The sequence below is a fragment of the Equus przewalskii genome, chromosome 3, assembly GCF_037783145.1.
Source record: "Equus przewalskii isolate Varuska chromosome 3, EquPr2, whole genome shotgun sequence".
Lineage (NCBI taxonomy): Eukaryota > Metazoa > Chordata > Mammalia > Perissodactyla > Equidae > Equus > Equus przewalskii.
In genome coordinates, this window is record NC_091833.1 from 38,986,223 (window position 1) to 39,001,355 (window position 15,133).

At 39.0% G+C, this 15,133-nt stretch overlaps 1 protein-coding gene across 15 annotated transcripts in view; it reads left to right on the plus strand.

Annotated features, from left to right (window-relative positions):
* Nucleotides 1-4,203: 4,203 nt before the first annotated feature.
* EMCN (endomucin) overlaps nt 4,204-15,133 on the plus strand; it is a 121,546-nt gene continuing 110,616 nt past the window's right edge. For 12 of the 15 annotated variants that reach the window (XM_070612588.1, XM_070612592.1, XM_070612598.1 and 9 more), the window contains exon 1: nt 4,204-7,022. In XM_070612588.1, coding sequence (XP_070468689.1) covers nt 6,947-7,022 — 76 coding nt within the window. In that variant the 5' untranslated portion in view covers nt 4,204-6,946. The remainder of the gene's footprint in view (nt 7,023-15,133) is intronic. The other 3 variants (XM_070612595.1, XM_070612599.1, XM_070612596.1) reach the window with 1 other exon arrangement.

Genomic DNA, 15,133 nt, shown 5'->3' on the forward strand with positions numbered 1-15,133 from the left:
TCAGCCAGTTTTGACAAGAGTTGGTGGGCGGAGGGGGGGGGCGGGCATCATCATCTGGGAAATCTCTCCAGAGGTTAGCAGAATATTGACCTGAGTACAGCATCCAAGGGAAAACCAAACTGAAACACCAGTGGGTAGACACCATTCTGAAGGACATAGACTGGGCTAAAAGTGTTCTGGGCGGGAACGACCAAAGCAGATAGGGAATGAAACACAGACAGAGCAGCAGCGATTTCTTGAATCCCTGGGGTACTGCCCGGCAGCCAGGAGTAAGGTAAGGCTTTCACTGAATTATGTGTAGAGAGCAATTTATTAAGAGAAATAAGCCAGGACAGACAGTCCATTTTCTAACTGTAAGTTTATATGTTTCTATGAATACCAGAAAGCTGTGCCTACAGTTGGCTTTCTTTATTTGGAAAAAGGAGAGAAAGAAACAACACATTTTTTAGAGAATTAACCTCAACTTCCATTCGTCTGGAAGTTTGGAAGAGAGAAGTAAATAAATCACCTCATTATGCTTTAAATTGGTTCAGATCTGAAAGATTCCTTTGAGTATTACGAAATGGCCACAGAGACAGACAATGCCAAAAGGGATTTGAGAAACTGAGAACAAGAACTAAAATGGGTGGGGAAAAATGAGCAAAATCTGCAAAAGTAAATTAGTAAAGCTGGATGGACCAGCTATGGAGTGAGAAGGGAAGGTGCTTAGGTGCCATTCACTTATATGTCACACTTTTGTATGAGCATATCTGTAAAAACTCCCTGGCATAGACTACACACTCAATAATTTTTAATAGGTGCCATTTGACATAAGAAAAGAATATTTCCCTAAGATACTATTTCTGGCACACCAAAAGTGAGACATCTGAGCAGAAATCTTGGACGTGGGGTATATGACAACAGCCAAGCTAAATGGAAAGTTGAGTAAACTATTGAAGAACTTTATACTTGCCTGTTTATTTATGAATTCACTTACATATTCCAGAATTCCAAGGAAGTAATCATAACTGGGCTTCATTAGCTATAATTAAATGAACGATATTCCATCCTATTCCCCAAAATTTCTTGGAAAAAATCCCATTTCCTTATTAATATAATCTACATAGTTAATAAAAAAATATACTCTTTAGCTCAGTTTTGTATATGAAAAGTCAATTCATGACAATGATTTCCAGAGCTTCCGAAGGAAGGTAAGGTTGAAGACACGGTGATGGAATTTTTTAACTAGGAGAGTGGTCCTGTAGGAGAATGTACTGCCTCACAGGTTAAGGAGCTCCAATCATTTCAACAGTTGACATGCAGGCTCATTCATCATTTGTCAGGGGGATTCCTGACAAATGAGAATGTTAGGTTGGAGTTGTGCTAAAGTAACTTTTTTAATATCTCAACTCTGAGCTACTGTGCTTTATGATTTCCCCATATTCATTTCTTTATGAATCAAGAGACTTAAGAGATTGTTCTCTATCAAGTTAGGGAGTTGACGTGAGGTAAAACGACTGTCTTTACATTTTGAGTAAGATTGTGATGGACACTGGGAAATGTGAAAGATAAGCTATTTGGGAGCATCAGGAATCAGCTTGCTGTGTCGTCTTTTCATCTGAGCAGTAATGAAACAGCATTGACCCTGGGCCACTGGCAGTTGATTCACAGGAGTATACTAAGTAAGGAAGATATTTTACTGGCACAAGTTTCGCCAAATGGCTGGGCGCATCCACTGTTGATGCTCATTATTCATTTGGCTCTGCAGAAGGGGGACTTAACATCTTTAGTACCATGGGCCCTAAATATCTGTTTGTCTTCAACTCAGTTCCCAGTACCTTCAGGAAATCCCCAATTCCTATTTCAGATCTACCTCCACTGAAGAAAGTATATGATATTTAAAGTACCTTAAAGTGGAACATGGAATAAATTCCTGAAAACAAGAGTTGGGAGTCTCTCTAACTTGTTCTCAACAATATTTTGGGACGCTCATCATCTGAATATTTCTTAGGAAATTGGTTAATCACTCCAGAATGAGAGGGTTTATAGAAAAATCGTAATGACCTGAAAATATACCCCTGAACTAAGATAATTTCTTTTAACCTAAAGATTCTAGAAGTTTAAGGTTAGTTAAATAATTTGTTCGTTTTTTTTTAACATACACTTTTAGAAGACTTTCTGGAATTTCACTTAATCCTCTAAACAACATTTGAGGTTGCCATGGTGATCCTCCCTAGTTTTTCATGGAGAAACCAAAGCATAAAGAAGCCAAGTAACCCAACCAAGTCATGTAGGACTAAGGGAGGATTTGAATCCACATCTCACGCTCTCTGCCAGTTCATGAGATCACTTTGTGGCATTCCTACCATTTTAGATGATTTTATTCAGTGACAAGCTGGCAGAGAAGAAGGCAGATATGGAAAGGAAGTTTAGTTTAGGGGCTTGATAGTGGTGCCAGCTGAATAAATCTTCTCGGCACCACAGGAGTTAACATAAATTCATTGGTGTTCATCAGACAATTTCTTCAGTGTCAAAGCTGTCAATGACGAACCTTGATGTGTTCTTGGGAAGAATTCTAAGATGGGTCTTGCATGACCTCACAACAGCTTATTTTTCAGATTAGACAAGGAATACAGAAGACAAATTGTGAAAAAACAAAAGCAAAGTATCTTTTCCTCTCTCAGGTTAGGGTGGTTTTGTCTTCTGCTCATCATTCCTCCCATTAAAGTGCTCTTAAATCACATACTTCCTAATAATTAAAACATTCAAGTAAGTGAAAATGTTTGTACAAACATTCCCTCAAAATATCAAATTTAAAAAAAATGTATCATGTCAAACAAAAGCCTGGTTTTTTTAAAGATAGAAATAATATCTTTACTCTGAAAAATCTTTTTAAGAAAAAAATAAGCAAATATAAAAACCATTCGTAATTCACTACTAGGAGGTAAGCAGTGTTAACATTTCCCATTTTATTCTTTCTTTCCTTAAATATATATGCAATGCATATTATATATATGCACACATATACATATATACACGTATCTACATATGTACATGCAAAAAAAATCAGGAATTTATTTCCACATCTATAAAAATTTACCTAATACTCTTTTGTGACAGAATAATATTCCATTTTATTCCCCAATAATTAATGTTATTGACAAATGTTTGTAATAATGTGAACTTTAATGATTATCTTCATTTTTAGAATAAGTTGCTAAACGTACCATTGCAAGTTCAAAGATTATGGTTCTTCAAGAGTTTTGATGTATATTGCCAAGTCAAACCTCAGAAAGATCATATCCCAAGAATAAGACAGTAACTTTTCTTGAACATTCATCAAAACTAAATATTGTCAGAAAATATACCTAATTATCTTTGAAAGGCAAAAAATGTTATCTCAATGCTTGAATATCTATTTCTTTGATTTCTGGTGAAAGTAATACATTTTCCCATTTTGTTGGCCTTCTATTTCTTCTTTTGTGATGTTCTTTTGTTTATTTTTCAGTTGCAGAGTCATTGTTTTACTTTTGATTAGCAAGAGGTCTTTACATATTAAGGATATCAAATCTTTATTATGTATATTGAAGACCTTTTTTACAAGTTTTTTATTGGCTTTTTCATCTTATGGTCTACTGAGCCAAAAATCTTTTAATTTTTATGTAAGCAAACAGATCAAGTCTTTCTTTCATGTGTTCTGCTTTTGATGTCATGCATAAAATGTCCTCTCCAACTTAGTTACACACAATTAGTCACCCATATTCTCTCCTATAATTTTGTGGCTTTGTTTTTTACATTTAAATCTTTAACATCTAAGAAATTCATTTTTATATGTAAAGTAAAATAGAGGCCTAACTTTAATTTTTTAAAGATGGTTAACAACTTGTTAAAAATTACTTATTAAATAATATATCCAACTCATCACATTTACTCTATGTTAAAGTCACCTATATCTAATCTCTATACACACTCATCCACACACACACATATCTGCAGATATAGCTATGTGTGCATCGATAGATAGATAGCTATAGATAAATAGATACTCTGTCTGTACTGTCTATTTTACACCATTGATCTGTCTGTCTCTTCCAGCAACCACTACTGTTTTAATGAAATACTTTACCTTAAAAATACTTTCTAATCTATTAATGCAAAGCTGACCCACCGTATCACCCCTATTTTTCCAATTTTGTTGCCTAGCCACTTAAAAATGTATTTTTTTAGTTTTTGTTTAGTTTTAATTTTTGTTTTTTCATCTACAAATTCTGTCTTTTAGACATAATATTCTACTATCCAGCATTCTTAGAATAGGTATCTAGTCCTCTCGATGGAAATACCTAGCAGTCAGGGCTGAGAAATCAAAATGCTATTCGTTCCCCATAGCAATGATGATGACCAGCATCAGGGGTGACCCTGTGTGCCGAAAGCTCCAGAGGGAGAGTAGAGCAAGGAGCAGGAAGTGAGGCAATGTCAGTGCTCAACTGTGACTTCACAGCCACACCCCAACTTATTTCTGGAAAGCACATGTGACATCTATTCACATACATTGCTATCTTTACACTCTTCAGGATATGCCAAACAAAGCAACAACTCCAAAGGTGGTTTGTTTTAGAAAATTAATTATAAATGAGGGTAAAATTAAGTCTTGCTATGTACAAAGTAGAAACAAAGAGGCTCTTCTGAGACAGTATAACTTAGGATGAAACAAGCTAGTGTTTTGATCAGCTGACTTCACTCAAACCACTCTTGTAACGAGTCCTTCCCAGCACGATGCAGCAATGAAATGCGTGACCTCCTCATAATCAGGTAGAGGTACAATTCTGGTATAGTTTCCTTGGTGGAGCAGAAGAATCTATACTGATCCACTGACACTCTTTTTCCCAGGAGGCTTCATCCCTTGCCGGGAGCCGCCCACCAGTCAGCTAAGCCTCTACCCAAGGACAACGGTCCTGGAGAGAGATGAGGGAAGGCACGGCGGACCCTCAGAAGGTGGCGGTCGGCCGCTCCTGATCCTACCCATGCTACTAATCTTAGCAATATTGCTCTTGCTGTTCTTTTTCTGTACATGGGATGTCTTGGGGAAAATCTCTCCAAGCAGGGGAGAAAAGCTGATGTAACCTGGCCTTCTAGGGAGGGTTCAGGGAACAACAGCCTGAAGGGAAAAAAACGTTCTGACCCCCTCCTGGAGAGGCGGTGAGGGAATTTGGACAGCCCTCAAGGAGGAAGCCTTGTAATAATCAGCCTCAAAAGAGAACATTCCCTCCTCAGGTCCTTCTAGGAGGTAGATATTATCCTAGGCCTGTTAGGACAGGAGGTAAATGGTGGCACCCACCCAAGAGCAGAGGCATGCAAAAACTACCCCATCCTAAGGGAACTCATGATCCTGACAAAGTTGCAGAAAAATATCATAATATATTGACACAGAGGAATTGGGACTATGATGAGGATTGGGAACCCTATAAAATAGTTAATGGTAAAAGAGAAACTCCAAGCACTGTGCCTGTGTGGCTTTCGATCCCCTTATGCTTTGAAATACTTCTACTTTCGTTATTACAGGAATAAAGATAGAGGCTTAGGGCCATTCGACCCATGGGGAACTAAATCTAGATGTTACACCCCGTTTTGCAATCAGTCTTAAACATCTAGACGCCTAGTAGACATGTAGAAAAGGTCAATATCTATATTTAATAAAGGTTGCTTACTTCTCACAGACATACTGTGCTAATATTATAACAAGATATGCTTATGTACCCATTTTGTTTGCCAAAATTATGTACTGAGACAATTCCATAAAATCATAAACGTGTGACCTGGACCCTATATAAGTGCTTGAATGCTTTGAATAAATCAGACTTGGAAACCTCACTTCCAGTCTCACCGTAACTTCTTTTTTCGCCGACGCCGTTCATCCCTCAGGAAACCCTACCGGCTGGAGCTGGACTCCGACAATCCCTAAAGGTAGATAAAAAGACGATTGGCTGAGACTCGATGTGCAGCCTATGGGTGAAGAAAAGTCTAGAGTTACTTGGCACACAAGGGAGTGTAGTCAGGGCAGTGGCTGTGTTGTCACGATGTTTTTAATCAACTGCTACTAACATCAGACTCCTGATAGACAGAGTTTCTTGCCCGGTTGGTATTCTTGGCCAAAGAATCCATCTCTCCCAGCATCCCTGATTTGCTGCGAGAGCGTTCCCCTCCAGCGCCATTCCAACTGCATTTCCAAGAGAAGAACATAAATGGGGTATTGTAAGTAATTTCTCCTTCTTCATCAAATTCCACCAATAAAAACCAGGCGTGAGCAGTGAATATTCACGTGTTTCCTTATTTCTATTAGAAATGTCCTGAAAAACCTCTGCGAACATCCCTAAGAGGTGTCCCTACGTACTCAAGAGCAGAGCATAACCTGTTCAATAAGATTTGCTTTTATCTCCAGAACATGCTAATCTTTGCTAATCTGGTTTTCCAGCAGGAAAGAGAGAAGAGTTGATTCCTTGTGGATTTTGCCCTAAAATTTAACCCTCAGGCAGTTAAAGCCTCTTTATCCAAACTAAGTTGCTATTTCCTGAGGCCCCTTTATTACCACTCCAAAACGGACTTTCAAAACAAAAGTTAGAAAGCTGTATGATCCATTCCCGAGAAAGATCTGTTTGTGTTCAAAACCCGCCCTGACCTTTTTGTTGAAGAAGAACAAAATAATGTAGCAACAAAAACACAAGTGGCTGCCAAGGGAAGAGAAAAAAAAAAGTTCCTGTAAGGGACTGGAACAATAAATCTCCTCTCCGCTGAACTCCCCGAGGGAGCGTGTGTATTTCCTGCCGCTCTTTATCAGAGCCCCCGAAACCAGCGGACTGGGCCGTGGCTGCTCGCATTCAGCACACCTCTTGCATTTGCTCGAAAGGCCCTGCCGGGCTGAGAGGGAGGTGCCCCTGGCCGACTCTGGAGAGAGGAGCCACTGAGACAATCCATGGGCACCATGAAACTGCTTCCAGTGACCATCCTTTGTCTTCTGTCCACTCTGCGCAGGAGTGACGGTAACCCAGGTACCGTTTTCTCTTATTCCTCACATGGTGTAGATGAGAAATCACGCGTAGGCGGCTCTCAGCCTCGGTTTCCCTTCAGGGAGTCCCCTGAAGCTTAGTGGCAGCCGTCGTTTGCTGCGCTGCGTGAGCGGACACTGACTGGCAGTGCGTGGACTAGGCTGCGTGGACCGGGGTTTGTTGTCACTGAAGGGAAATGCTTGCCGGTGCCGGGCCTTGGTGTTTGATGGTATCATAAAGGCTCTGGAAATACACAATAACCTTTTTTGAGAATAAAAATCTGAGGATAAAATGCTGGCTTAAAATGTACTATTTCTCAAAAATGTACTCTTTTCAGACATAAGTCTAGAAATCACAAGACTGTCCCGCGTTGGTAAAAGGCTGTAATCGGAGGGGTTGCATGGCATGTGCTCGCCCACATTTGTCGCAACTCTCTTTGGGCTCTGAAAAACTGAGAGGTTGGGGTGAAACTGCTTGGGGAAGTGAGTCCTAATATCTTGAGGGGTAGGGTTGGTAAAGAGGAGAGTCATTTGGTTAAAATTTATAGACGTTTGCTCCAGAAATAAGCACATATACACACAACATTTTGCATAACATTTCAGGGAATTTATAGACATAAAAATGCTGCCCATTGACTGCAGATTCAGAAACTCAGATAAAGGACATGGATGTACCTACATAAGCCCTGACTTTATTAGTGACCAGTTGCAATAATGATTGCATTTGACTTTTAACTCTTCCTGAGGGATTCACTGTAAGCAATTAAACTTTCAATATTTATTAGGCTTCTACCATGTATTCAGCAGTGCGAGGAATACAAAAATGAGTAAGACATGAGGACCCAAACTTAAAAAATTTCTGTCCTTGGGGCCAACCTAGTGGCGCAGCGGTTAAGTTCCCACTCTCCACTTTGGCGGTCGGTTCAGATCCCAGGTGTGGACCTACACACCACTTGTCAAGCCATGCTGTGGTAGGCGTCTCACATGTAAAGTAGAGGAAGATGGGCATGGATGTTAGCTCAGGGCCAGTCTTCTGCCAAAAAAAAAAAAGGATAAGACATTGTCCTTGCCCACAGTGGTAAACGTGCTATTGGGAGAAAGAAGCATGTAATTCTAATGCAAGACAGATTTCATAAGTGCTAAAACCAAACTGTCATTAAAGAACACAGTTGGGAACATTGATGCTGACTCTGAGGAGCCCTGGAAAACAACTCGGTTTTCATTTTATTTTGCATATGCTCTTTTCAAAAGTTTGCTGCCTACAAAATTCTAGTTTACAGTGATAATATGGGAAAAAATAAGTGCACTCCTTCTTGAACAATGTTTATCATTAATTTTCCAAAATATGTATATAAATTTCAGACAAATTCCCAAATGCTTCAAAATCACATGCGAGTGCTTACCACGCATCTTGGAGTTTCCAGAGTTAAATTGCAGTGGGTATCAAGGCCAGAAAATTGAACTTAGAGGAGTTACTAAGGATCTGATATTTTTAAATAAAGAATATTTATGAGGTTCCACAGAAATCAATGCACTACTTATAAGTAGCTCATCACTATGCATGAGAAAGATTGAAAGGAATCTCAATGCCATGAAAAACACTGCTCACAAACACGTGTCAGGTCAATATAAATTCTGAAAGCCTGGGTTAGGCTGCTCACCACTGCAGGTGTGCAAGCATCAGTGAGTACACTACTTTCCTGGTATTGTTAAATTATGAGTGGATCACGTGTCCTGAAAGCAAAGTGGCACAGGATCAATAGAAGCACCTTCAAGGAAGATGGAAAGGTGAATGACAGTCCAGAGACAACCTGCAAGATCTTTCTATGACGATCATTTGGGGAAAGTACCAACCTTCTTTAGCTCACTGTTCGTGAACCCAACCTCTCAGTTGACGGTGTCTTCTTTCTAAGGAACTATGAACCCAAGTAAGATAATTTCTCTTTTGTGCAGGCAACGGTTACATAATGACTATCTCCTTCAACTTATACCAAAAGCCTATCTACTAACTTAAGGCAAGTATCTGTAAAGATCACCCCATTTATCTTAGAAAAGGAAGCTCTAGCCCAGGAGCGTAAATTGACCATCTGAATGTTGCCTAGGAGGAATTGGGAGAGATTTTCCCACCCACGTGTGTGATTTTGTTGCACCTAGCTCTGCCTGTTTTATGTTCCCTCCCCAATACAGTGCAGGAAACGAAGCATTTCCTAAGTTGATTTATTAAGTTCTTTCCCTAACCCCCTGTACCGGAAACACATTGATTTCAAGCTTTATACACTCCCCAAACTTAGAATGCTTATCGTATTTCATCAACAGGGTTGATTATTAGGGGTGGAAAGGGAGGCGTTTCCTCTGCTTTAAATGTACAAGTTGTCAAGAAGATCTATGGTTTTTTGCATAGGAATTTATTCCGAAATAGTGATCTTTTACAGAAATTGACTTCTTTTTCTTTCTGACATTTTTGTCGGTCTCAGATTTAAATAAATACAATATAGTCTTTTATGCTGTTTGTGAAAACCAAGGGAATCTTTCTACATGGCAGTACGTGACTGTCTATTGCTTGACTGGTAGTATAGTATTTTACAATCTCCAATTTGGAAAGCTGTTCTGTTGAAATATGTATGGGAGGTTCCTGAAAAGGAAGTGTCATTCTTTCCCAAGGTTTTCTAAATTGTATCTAAAACTGAACAGACCACTACAGTGGCTTTTAAGCCCCTTTGGCTTGTAAGTCTAGATCAATGAGCTTTTCACTGTCAAGACTGAGAGAAGTTAAATGAAGAGAGATTCCAAGAAAAAGGAGGCCCTGGAAGCAATCTACTCTTCAAGTGCCATTTTCTTTGTGAACTTTACATTAGTTTAGGGAAGATTAAAATGTTTCAGGCATTTGCCATGAGGAATGAACATTGTTTTATTGGTATCTGAAGAAGAATTTAATCGCTTGGAGAAATTCATTTGTTAGTGGTTGAACATTCCATTTCATGGAAAAAAAATGGATTGAACACACTCTAAGACAGACACTGTGCTAAATGCTGTAGGTTTATAGACATCACTAAGACTTAGCCCTTGCCCCGGAAGTGAGGGACAGAGGAGGATGAGCCAAGTAATTGTAAGCTTGATTATATTGTAGGTCTTAAATGGTAAATAAAGAGTGATGTGGAGAATTCGCAACTAGCTTAGTTTCGGATGTGGGGACATCATATAAAAGTGGAAATTATGATGAACTTTGAAGCTTGAAAATGAGGAGTTTCCAGGCAGATGAAATTTGTTGAGTGGGAACATTGAAACATCAGCATATTCTAGTCTAGGAATGTAAGGAGATCACAGGTTGGACATTTGTGAGTGTTGGGAAATAAAGTTGAAAATAAAGCGTCAGGATATGTTGAACACCAGGATGAGAAATATTGACTCATGCAGTTAATTAGCTTAGAGCCTCTAAATGGGCTTGAGTATGGGACTTAGATGATTGGAGCTATAAATTGGGAAGATTAATCTGTTAGCAAGATGTAGATTAGACTATTGCAGTCAGGAGAGATAGATGCTAAAGAAAATAGTTCAAAAGTTATTGCAAGTCTAAGAGTCTGTCAATAAAATGAAAAGAAGGGTCTGGGGAAGAGATTCAAGGAGGTAGAAAGTATGTGATTTGACATACTATTTACTGCCAATGAGGGAGAAAGTGACCGAGCTACACAGAGAAGGCTGTTTGTATACTACAAGTGGGAAGCAGCTTGGCAGCAGAGGTAGGGAAATAGGACGAGATGGTTCAGGGAGAAAGTGATATATTTGATTTTGGACATGGTGAGTTTGAAATCCTACTAAGATGTTCAAATAGAGATGTCCCACAGTAAATTATATCATCTGGAGGGTAGCTGGAACATCACTGGAGCGTGAGGTGATGGTGAGACGGTGAGTGATGTTTACTCTTGAATCCCAAGAGTTCTTAGCCCTGCCCAATGTAAGGTTAATAAGATGGAGAAACAATTTATTTGTCTTTTGGATGCCCCTATTTCTAACTCTCTTATGAGAGTTATTTTCCGATTCCTGTTAGAGTTGTTTGTGTGCATATCTTATCTTCTCTACCAGACCATACGCACGTTGAAAGCAGGCGCCATATTTATTATAGTTTGTTGAGAGGAAGAATATCTAAATTGAATTGACTCTACTTCTCCTTTTTGGGTATCAGATACTTTATATAATATCTTCTTATAGTTAGAAATATTCAAGGAGAAACCTTCTGCTCAACCAATTTCTCAAAAATACGAAATTGTGGGGCTGGCCCAGAGGCATAGTGGGTAAGTTCCTGCACTCTGCTTCAGTGGCCTGAGGGTCATGGGTTTGGATCTTAGGCGTGGACCTACACACTGCTCATCAAGCCATGCTGTGACAGCATCCTACATACAGAGTGGAGGAAGACCAGCACAGACATTAGCTCAGGGCCAATCTTCTTCATCAAAAAGAGAAAAGAAAAAATGCAAAATAGCTTTTTCAAAAAGCAAAGTTGACAGAAAGAGAAGTTGGAAGGAAGTTAAATATCGCACATTGTTAATTCACATTATTTTAGGTAACATGAGTTGCTTTAGAGAAGAATGTTTTACTTATTACTTCTGTTTAGCTTAGTTACTGTCAATAGATTTGACGTGAAACTGTGATCTGTTATAAGGAGAGTGAACCAATATGGAAATAAATCCAATGAGAAAAGTATTCGGTCCCCAAACTACTTGTTTAGCATTCTTTCTTCACTACTCAGTGTTTTTCTTTCTTTCTTTTTTTATCGAAGTAACATTGGTTTATAACACTGTATAGGTTTCAGGTGTACAACATTATAATTCGACATCTGTGTACACTACAGCGTGCTCACTGCCAAAAGGGTAGTTTCCATCCATCACTGTGTAACTGACTCCCTTCATCCCTTTTGCCCTCCCCCTGCCCACCTTCCCCTCTGGGAAATGCCAAGCAAAATAAAACACTACTCATTTTTTTGAATACTTTCTACCTAAAAGTAGAAGTGATAATTTCAGAATTCCTATTTTCAAGAGAGTCATAACAATTGCAACCAGCAAATTCTCTGGCAGTTTTATCTTGCTGATAATAATTATTCAGATAATTGAGAAAAAAATGAACATTTTAGGGTTTCAGAAATCTTTTAATTTACTGAATAGTTGCCATCTTTTCTTTTCATTAATGAAGTTATGTTTCAAGCTTCAGGTAAATATTTAACTGGTGAATAATTATCTAATCCAAGTAATTTATATTCTTTTTTCTTAGTCATCACTTTCCAACTTTCTCATCATCTTTGAGAACAATTTCAGATGTGTGTTTTTAAACAGTGAACGTCAAGACAGCAGTTTACTCTAAGGCACGTTTAGTTCCTGAGAAGTAAGTGTCTCCTTTCCAGTTACTAATTCCTGTGGGTCTTTATGGCTCTATCAGGTTAAGACAGCAATGCCTGTTGGGTGTTAGCAAAAGTTCTTTTAGTTAGTGAATGAGATTGTTTTTATACCATTACACACAATATCTACATCAGCTGGGAAACATAGTGATGTCAGATTACATCCAGAAAGGCCACTATATGCTACCCGAATTCCCAGCAACCACAAGAAAAATCATTTTCTAAATTTGAGTAGAGATTTTGTGTCTTATAGAATGATATATCCATAGAGATAATCATAACTAGTCTCTAAGTAGAAGCAGCCACTGTAAGAATATTAGACACCTGTTGTGTCTTTCTCTATATCCTCTCTGGCTGTGTTTGGTCCAGCCATTGCTATGGCAACCTGCTGTGCACAGGTGTCACCTGACAGCACCTTGCCTCACAAGAATGCACGTCTCTTGCTTTCCTGCCTGCTGTTATTCTGATATTTAGGCATGTCACCTGCAGAACTCCCCCTGGCACTGCAGAACCTGTTGTATGTCTGAGCTAGAAGTGGAGGAGCGTTAGTCTTCTATGAGACAGCTCTTGCCCAAAGGGGAAATGGAGCCAGAGAAGCCCTGCTTTCCTCTTCTGTTCCCGCTGTAGCTTTACTGTTTTAGTCCCACTGCTTTCTGTGACATTACTTTCCCTTGTAAATGTCTGCACACAAGCCCTTTTCTCAGGCTCTGCTTTCTGGAGAAACCCAGGATTTATTTTTCTTGATGGGAACATTTTGGTTTGGATGATAATGTATATCTAGGTATAGAAAAATGATAATGCTGCCAATCACTTAAAAACCTGTTATTAGAGTCCACTACAACCTAACAAAATATAAGTCTCTTGGGAGCAAGGACAAGGTCTAATTGATTTTTTTCCCCAAAGCCTATCTTTGGACATGTAGGTGATGCTTACTGATTAGTTCTTGCTTTAACTTGGAGAACTGTATTTCTTCAAAAGTCAGCAGAGTTGAAAATACTCAAGGCATTCCTAGCATTTTTTTCAGTAACTTGTCGGCAATATTTATTTTTATCCTTGGCCTGTGTGCTGGAGAATCTGTGAATGTCGTTTTAGAATACTCTCTTGGTTGGCTAAATTTATTTGATTTGTTTATGGAGTTGACCTGATGTCTTAGAGTTGTATAAACAGCAGAAAACACCTGCCTTTGGTTTATATTTACTATCCAAATCACACAAGAATGGCGTGATCATCTGAATCATTCCTGTGTCTTGCTCACAAGAGAAAACTGGTATCTTATAACGCTATGCACCATTCCTCAGATGATCCTCAACCATTTACATCAGACTAATCCTTACTCCCACTAGAATAAAAGGTAAAATGACTGAAATTCAATTGTAAAGACACATTGATTACAGATTTCACCTCTTCATCTCTGAAGTCTTGTTTCAGTATGTTGAGTAATTAATGTTATTCGAATCCAAAGGCATCAGATAATTCAGTTATTCCCAGGTTTTTAAAATTTCATTGATCAATAAATAATCAAAATGCCCTTTGGACAGTTGACATGGGATTAACAGCTTTTTACTTAGTCAGATAAAGACACAAAACCCCTACAATACATATACTATTTAACTGTTTACCAGTATATTCCACTTTTAAAAGGCTACTTTAGCTTATTCTCTTTCTCTGTCTATCTCTCCCTCTCTCTCTCTGGCAGTACAATAACGTTCTTATATTATTTTTTCACTGAGCTCTGAGTGGTGTCACACGCCAGCACTGTGCAGTGGTGGAGAGGTCACTGTTCTCTGAGCCAAGAGCCCTTGGTTTCAGTTACCAGGGGCCGAAAGCTTGCTGTATGACTGAGCCAAGCAAATTTTTTTACCCCTCAAGGCTTTAATTTCCCATCTATAAAATGAGTGTGGTTTGACTAAATGATATTAAAGTTTTTTGCCAGATCTACAACTGTATGATCCTATTGTAACAATTTCTGTACCTTTTGTCTCAAGTTATCATGCTTCACTTTCATCCTGTTATTCCTAGAAGTGTTCTTTGAAGCAAGATTTCAATTCTATTCCGGAATGTTTACTTTCTTTCGGAATTTTCAGATACAGCTGTTGGAAAGTTTGCGCTTTGCATATAAAAGGCCTATTCGCTGCCATGAGGGACATTTCTTAGAGTATATACCAACAAATGACTTTTTTTCCATTTTCCGTGTGGTATTCTTTATATATAAATTGCAGAGATTTAGTGTTGAGAGGGATAGAAAAAAGGATGTAGAGAGAGAAATTCATTGATATCCAGAAAAAGATTAAAAGTAAGAATGAGGTTAAAAGAGATTGAGAAAGTGGTAGAGGCTGGGAGAAAGAGAGGGAGCCTCTCTGAGAGAGTTGGGGTGGAAAGATCAGAATGAGAAGGGAGGGAGACAGATAGACCAGGACAGCACTAGATGCCCTACGGACGTGGAAAGAGTATTCGCCATAGGCGCTGCCGTGCCCTTACAGGCCTGGAACCTGGAAGAGTTCTTTCTTCTTACCATTACGTCGTCTCTTGCCAGTCCTTCTTTCTGCCATCCATTCCACTGGCAGAATGCTGCACCTTTTTCAAAGCACTTTTATTCGTCAACTGTCTCATTTAATCCTTGCCATGGCTGAGGGGATTGGGCAGGCTGGTGTTCTTTGTGCTCATTATCAGAGGAGGAAGCCCAAGGACATACATTTTTCTGACTCAAACCAGTAGCTCTCAACATTTAT